General features: G+C 40.1%; 1 protein-coding gene across 1 annotated transcript; it reads right to left on the bottom strand.

The window, feature by feature from the left end:
• Positions 1–537: 537 nt before the first annotated feature.
• tm4sf18 (transmembrane 4 L six family member 18) lies at positions 538–7,431 on the bottom strand. Its single transcript, XM_003458949.5, has 4 exons — positions 7,172–7,431; positions 3,985–4,053; positions 3,378–3,520; positions 538–1,370 (listed from the first exon to the last, which is right to left on the bottom strand). The coding sequence occupies exons 1-4, from the start codon at positions 7,349–7,351 to the stop codon at positions 1,172–1,174; spliced, it is 591 nt and encodes a 196-aa protein (XP_003458997.2). The 5' UTR covers positions 7,352–7,431; the 3' UTR covers positions 538–1,171.
• Between the last annotated feature and the right edge of the window lie 467 nt (positions 7,432–7,898).

Genomic DNA, 7,898 nt, shown 5'->3' with positions numbered 1-7,898 from the left:
TACTCAATCTGATAAATATCAGTATCAGGCAACTCTGGAAACTCTAGTACTCAGAGCACTAGTATTGATTACAACACACCACAGGAGCTGCACACAAAAAAATCCACATTTTGACTTCAAAGGACAAGATTGCATTTGCGTCTGGGATATTTCCCCTCTACAGAAGCAACAGTTTGATTTTTTGTTTTGTTTTTGTTTGTAAAATAATAAAACTCTGGATGCATACATATAAAACAGAAATTGTTTGTCTTTATTCAAGGAAGCACAAACAAACCATACATTATAAAAATATGCCACTAAAATATATATGCGTGTGTGTATGTATATATATATATATATATATATATGTATAATGTTTGGTAACACTGGACTAGCATCTAAAAAACATTAAGACAACAATTTTACAACAAAGTATACTGAAAATGAAAATAGATGTAAAAACATACACGCACACACACACATGTGTGATCCAACACACTGCAAGTCCTGGGACCACAAAAATAAATCTAGACATGACGGGCACGTCACTGTGCTTCATTTTAGCCAAGACGGCACATTCAAAGAGTAAAATCATGGCAACACACACTGTTTCTTGCAAAAACACCATTAACCAGGGAAAGGAAATACCCCAAAGAAGGTAATGTTCACATTATCAAACAATACCAGGCAGTTGATTTGATACTGATTACTCCGTTATTAACATAGTTCTCTTCAGGCCGTAAAAATGTTAACACAGCTGTGTAGCATACAACATAAAATAACAGTGAAGAAACTGAGCAAGCCTGTGCACCACGTTTGACAGACTATACTTCAGTAAACCTAATACTCTGATCCTCTCTTGCTATCTGTACATGTTGGCTTGCTATGCCTGCTTTCAAAGTAAGTTACAATGTCCTACTTATGGAATAAAAAAAAGTCATACACAGCTTGTTGCAGACATATCCTGGCACCACTGGTGACTTTGACTAATTTCAGAACTTGAAAATTCATTGATTACAAATCTAACCTGGCTGACTGGAGATGTGGTGCTGTAATCAAACACACACACGCACACACATTGCAGTGAGGTTATGTGTGGAGACTTCCTTTTGTGCTTGTGTCCATTAATGTTCTGTACATGTACGCTATAGTTCTATCTGCATGCATCTGTGGTATGTCTGTGCAGGTGAATCTAAGCATTAAGACTGTACTCCTGCTTGTAGCAGCAGGGCCGGCAGACAGCGTTGACTAGGCCATTTCCCAGCTGTAGGAGACAGATGATGAACTCCAGCACTGCCAGGCCCAGTAAGACACACAGCAGAGTGATGTTCCACTCTACGATGTTAACCGGCTGAAGGCACCGTGTCCACGTTTCTGGCTGCAGAAGATACCTGGGACAGAGAGTAAGTGTGATTATCAAAGAGCAAATTAAAAACTGGTGAAGGCATAACTGATCCAGAAAATTAGAACAAGTGCTGTTGCGCTACATTCTCTCCAGATAGGCAGCGAAGACTCAAATGGAGAAATCTAACCTCCTAATGCTCACCCCCACCCGGTCATGGCAGATGGCTGCCCCTACCTGAGCCTGGTTCTGCCTGAGGTTTCTTCCTCTTAAAAGGGAGTTTTTCTTTCCCAGTGTCGCCCATTTTCTTAAGTACCGTATTTTCCGCACTATAAGGCGCACTTAAAATCCTTTAATTTTCTCAAAAATCGACAGTGCGCCTTATGTATGAAATCTGATTGTGCTTACTGACCTCAAACCGGTTTTATGTGGTACACGGCGCTCAAAAATTTGTCAAAAAATGTTTTAGTACGACTTTGGTAAGCTACGAAGCCGCACCGCTTGATGGATTGTTGGAGCATTACGGCTACCATAGTCAGGAACCTCGCGGAGTAATCTGGGTCCAAAACTCTGTCAGCTTCAGGTCCCAAAAACTGTCTAAATTTTTTCATCTTTAATAAAATGATCAGCGTTGCTGTTTTACCAGGTGTAACAATTAAGTTTAACATCCAGGCATCCATGTAAACAGAATTTATTATAGTTAACGGAGTTAGAAGTTAATAGGAAGTTAGCTCACTAGTTTCAACCTAAACATGATATACCATGTTCTGACTGAGAGATTTCTGCAAAAATTTAAACGACCAGTGGGTGGCAGGGTATAATATGGAGTGACATATCAGTGTCCAATATAGTGGTTTATGTGCAAGTATACCATCAACACTGACACAAATACAAGAAAACAGCCTTTGAATAGCTGTCCACTGTAGTGACCACTATGGGTGAAAGGGTTAAGCACCTTGAGGAGACTATTGTTGTGATTTGGTGCTACATAAATAAAACTGAGGCGAACTGATAAATGAAGCAGAAAAATGTGATAAGTTCATTCAAAGTGTTAAATTGAAAGCTTTCCTACTCTAATTTTAAAAACGAGGCCTCACGGGAGGCCAGTGCAAGTGAGGGAGGTCATTTGTAGACTGCAGAATCATAATAAACTATCAGAGAGAGCAAAAACTTTAAGAGTAGTCAAATCAACAATCTGGTGCTTTTTTAGAATAAATGAATGCACAAATTATTTCAGCCTGAAAGGCCACAGACGATAACTAAAGTATATGATACAATTATTGACAAAATTATTTATATTTTAGAAAAACATCAACTTCACAACATCTAACCAAGTCAATAGTCAAGAGATGCCTTTATATATAGAAACAGAGGGTTTAGAGTGATGTGCAAACCGCTGGTTATGCAGCAAAAATGCCAGATTAGACTATACCAGTAAATGGCTATACTCTCTTCTCAGCTTCAGCTAAATGCTGCAAAACTAATTGAACAGCACAAATGCACAGTGCAAATTTTCTCAAGATAAACAAATGGGGTATTCTTCAAGTTACCTGATCTCATCCCAATAGAGCATGCTTTTCAGTTAATGGAGAAAAACGTAAAGGCAGAGACCCACAACTGAAGGTGGCTGATCTTCTGTATTTTAATTACCTTATATAATACATAATAATAATGCATAAATAATAATGCATGTGATATAATCTCTTTTCACAGTTTCTCTATAAAAGCATGCTTTTGATAATCGTTCTTTCATTAATCAGTGTTGCAGCATTATAAGTTAGAGTTACAAATCTTTCAGCTATACCAGAAAGCTCAGTAAAAAATACAGTTGGTTTTCTGTTTGTTTTTGTTTTGTTTTTATACAGATATCTATATTAAAAATCACCTTTGTATTCAAAATAATGATAATCTTTCAGAACACGTAAGAGAGTGAAATAATAAACCGAATAGACACCATTAACTGATAACGAAAATACTGTTACACAAAGCCGCACAAAATATGCACCTATGCATGCATCTACATCTTCATACACAAAGCGCTAGGATGTATCCTTACCTGCCCTTTTGGTCTGCAAAGGGGTACGACCATCCATACGAGGTGAAGCACTGGGGGCCCTGCAGGAGTGCATACCCTGATAAGATGAAACAGTAGGCAGACCCCACCAGACCGACCACAGCTGCCAACACTGACCCACACATCTACAGAGGGAGAGCAGCACACAAAGGGATTTTTTAACACGTGCTTTCGTGTTTGAATGAAAGCTGCTTCACTTATGCATTTCATAAATGAGATACGGAGGCAGCTGCTACACACACACACACACACGTAGCTGCAGCTGTGCCTGTGGCCTGAAGGGTGTGAGCCAAGCTTACTTTGTCGAGTGTTACCTAACAATGGGGGCCTTGTTGAGTTATCATAGCTGGCTTAGAATTAGCATTCAGTTTATAAGGACACAGTGTTTGGCCGCTTAAAAACTTCATCGTTGTAATCAAGCTAGTGGTGAGAAAAAAAGACACAGGAAAACATTTAGATTTAAGAAAATGAAAATGGCAGCCGGCAGTTTGGAAATGACGGCCTGCATGTTGTGAACACAATTTTCTGTGCAGCACAGCGTCTCCTTTGTAGATTTTTAAGCATTATTTACCGCTTACACGTCTCTTACCATTAAACTCTCATTCCAGCAGCAACTACATTTCCCCAGCGTGGTGAAGGCAACAGCTGGAACCAGCATCTAAAAGCACAGAAAGTATTTGTTAGTTGTTTTATTGACCATTAATAACACCCAATGAGAGCAAGCTTTGCTGTTGGTTACTAGGAGCTGCCAGAGTAATTCAGTGCTCTATACCAGCATCTCTACTGCCACCTACTGTTGATCATCGCTTACAAGTCAAATCCCGTGTTTCATTCATACAGCATATACCACAAGGTTTTCTCAAAGAGCTTTGCAATCTAGCCAACATGTAGCACACTCCATCCTTAAATGTCATGTTGCCGCACTAAATACTGTACAAATGTCACCTAACAACGAATCACATTTATTCAACACAATCAGCGTGAAGCTGTAATGTTCATTCAGCTGTTAGTTTTTTAACTGGGAGTTAGTCTCAGAGATATTCTTGGCTTCATGTAGGTGATGAAAAATGTGACTCTTCTCCCTGAGATCTAAATTCAAAGTGACTTTAATGATACATATTGTACAATCTTTGACTCCAAAACAAAACGGCCAACCTCCACTGAATAAACCTGCTCTCTCTTCATCTGCCCTAACAGAGAGAAACACTTTACTATAGCTGGAGTTAATTAATAGTGCACATTAAACATAACTTTATGACGGACCTTTCTGTGTCCTAATGGTACGAGTAATTTGAGATAGGCAAACATGAGCACAGGCCATATAAAGTGCAGTGTGAACTGCGGCAGCTGCCACATAGTGTACTTGTGTGTACAACTCAAGAACTAAAGGCAATCCAACATATGTCTGTTTCAGGAATCAACTTTTTAACTTCTTCATCCTTTATTTTCTGTCCTCCTCTTCCCTGTGTCGGTATCTTTTGCTCTCCTACTGCATCGTGAAAGAGGAAAGGCGGTTCCCCTGGTTTAACACATTTACGCATGCACAGAAACAAAGAGAGGGATCAGAGTGTTGTTCCACATCCTGGACGTCCCCCTTAAAGCCCCATCCTATAACAGAGGCAGCAGGGGAGGCTGACGACACGCAGCGGCAGGAGGTGCACAGTGAGAAAGGAAGAGAAGGAAAAGGGAAGCCAGAAGAGCAAGGGAGAGGAAGGGAGTAACCCAAAAATAGATTATTCCCTGTTTGGTTCAGTTTGCTCTTTGACTCTCGGCATTTGGTCATTTCCACAGAGAAAGATAAAGCCCAGAGAGGGAAAAAATAAGAGTAGCACAGAAAGACTAACACAAACTCAGACTAAAAGTCATGCATTCCTCAGACAAAGAGGCCCAAGATGGATTTTAGTCAGACTGCCCTTTATAAGTATTTTATAAGGCTTGTTTAAAAGTAATTAAACTGAGAACCTTTTAGCAGTTAAAGACGTGACATATTACAGAGAAAGAGCAGGAAAGTGAGAATATACAGTGTAAGTCAGTATGGTTTTCAGGCTTCTTTCCTTTATCCTATACAGGATTTAAAGGTTTAAAGTTCTCTCTCTCATAACTTCACAGGCCCTTCATAGCACCAGCTATCAATGCCGCCGTACAGACTCATCACACTCAGAACTTTTTTTTAAAAAAGAAAGGGTTTCAAAAGGTTCAAAACCTGCCATAAGTGGTGCCTGTTTTTGACAGCTTGAACATTTCAATTAAGACCAAATTGAAAAATCAGAAACATAAGCAAGGGCGATAGTGGAATGCACAACATCCCGTCTTTATGGTGTTGTTCTTCACAAAGTCTTGATGTTACAGCATGTACAAACTCTGAGCACTTTCACATACAGTCTGAGCATATTTGTTTTACTCAGAATGTGCACGTGTTCTGCTGATTAACACACTTGGTCTTGTCTGGGGGGGGAAATGATAGTCTCTCCTCTGTTCCTCCACAAAACCAAATTAAAAGAACAGCCCCTTTCTGCTCAGTCCGAGCATAAATCCATCAGAATAGCGGCATGCAGAGCAGACGGATTAACTGTGGATGCACACAAAACTCCATTGTTCTCACGGAGCAACTGCAAACACTCGGTCTGAATGGTGCTGATGGGAAAACGACTGGAATTTAACAAACTTTTGATGTAAAATCAAAACTCAACCAAAATCCTCTCAACAACAACTAAACTAATTTAGTAGAAGTTAAAAGCAAGCTGAAAGCATAAATGAGGTCTGAATAGTATCAACTTATCAACAAAAGCGAGGCACTCTTACACACCATGGCACTGCCACTGACTTCATGTGCCAGCACCTCCTGCACTTACTGCTGAATGAGGGAGGCAGGAAGGTGACATAAGCATCCAGCAATTGTAATCACGCTTTTAAAGGATTTCATCTGCTAACTGGGTAATGTTTCAGAGTCACATGGTCACGGGTGAGAGAATGCTTCTTACACACGGCAGTGAAAATGATTCATGATAAACGATGGCTGGCTACAAATGAAAAGGAAATCTCACTACACTGAGAATCACTGAATTTCACCCTTTCGCCTAATCTAATGGAGATAAAGACCATTTGGCATCTGTCCCAAATCACATTGCTGCCTCATATTTTAAATTTTCCACAGTAAGAAAAAAAAAATGCTTATTATATAGCATCCAAGCTGAACTTTTAGTAAAAGGACATTGAACTCTATACCATGTGAATTCACAGTTTTTAGAAACAGCTCATCAAATGGAACACAAATAAACCCTCAGACGCACAAGCTTCTTCTCCACTACAGCTGCCAACCGTTGAAACAGCAAAAAATGACAAAACAAACCCTACAACGATCAATTATTTTGGAGCATTTAGACAGCGTGTTGTCTAAAACTTCATAATGTCGTACATACAGATAATATACATAAATAACTAGCTAATTTTTCTATTATTGATTGGCAATATGCCCATTCTGAGCTTACTGTTGAGCTAAGCTATTTCAATAATGATTAAAATTTGAAGAGTATATTCTTTCTTCACTACTCCACTGTGTTTATTCTCCATGTAATACAAAGTATTAAATAACTGAATCTTTGAGACAGTCTTTTTTTCCCTAAATATGTCACCACCATGACTAGAAGCTAAAAACTGATTCAACCTCCAGATATCTGATGATGCAATCAAACTTAAACCCTAAACTATAATCTTACAAATACAAAATGCTATAACAGAAGATGATCAAATAGGGGTTTTTTGTGTTTTTTACTCACCAACAGCCCCCCACCTCCCAGGCCACCAAAGTACCAGATGTAGCTGGCCAGGCGGTCCTGCTTAATGTAGGTGATTTCTCCCATGGGAAACAGCAGCAGCAGGTTTGCCACAATACAGCAAAGGGCCAGAGGCAACAGAGCCAGGCCCAGAGACCTGGCAAAACCCACCGAACAACACATCGCTCACCCCCAAAAAAATCCACGCTCACAACCACAGGGTGGAGAGGAGAGAGCTAGAATGGGCTGAGGAAGGCAGAGATCTAGTGAAAGAGGGGAGGGAAGGGTCAGAGCAGCTGGGGAGGCAGGAAACGAAAATAAGTGACAAGACCCTGGTGTTTGTGTGTGTGTGTGTGTGTGTGTGTAACTGCTAGTGTGTTAGATTCTCCCTCCTTTGCTGAGAAGGTTCTGCCATGACACACGTATGAGGAGCACACACTCACAGGAAGCTGGAGGGTGACCCAATAGAACTCTGGCAGAAAAATGAAGAAACCCACAAGTGTGTGTGTGTGTGTGTGTGTGTGTGTGTGTGTGTGTGTGTGTGTGTGTTTCCCACAGCCTCTTAGATAGCAGGGTCTTACAGAGCACTCTTATACACTCTTATAAGGAACCAATTTCCCTCAGAGTGACTTAATCATAAGAGCAGATCCATAATCTGGGATAGTCTATAATATTTAGTTTTAGTGGGAATCCAGATCGCTTTCTAAAAACCTGCAGGACTGCAAAGCAC

Source organism: Oreochromis niloticus, linkage group LG17, assembly GCF_001858045.2.
Source record: "Oreochromis niloticus isolate F11D_XX linkage group LG17, O_niloticus_UMD_NMBU, whole genome shotgun sequence".
Lineage (NCBI taxonomy): Eukaryota > Metazoa > Chordata > Actinopteri > Cichliformes > Cichlidae > Oreochromis > Oreochromis niloticus.
This window is presented reverse-complemented; position numbering and strand designations above follow the sequence as displayed.

Bases quoted from the DNA above. Each gene is read 5' to 3' on its own strand.
- tm4sf18 (XM_003458949.5), bottom strand. From the start codon at position 7,351: ATGTGTTGTTCGGTGGGTTTTGCCAGGTCTCTGGGCCTGGCTCTGTTG. The intron at 4,054-7,171 runs GTGAGTAAAAAA...CTGTGCTTTTAG, and splicing joins TGGGAGGTGGGGGGCTGTTG to ATGCTGGTTCCAGCTGTTGC. The intron at 3,521-3,984 runs GTAAGAGACGTG...CTCCCTCTGTAG, and splicing joins GCTGGAATGAGAGTTTAATG to ATGTGTGGGTCAGTGTTGGC.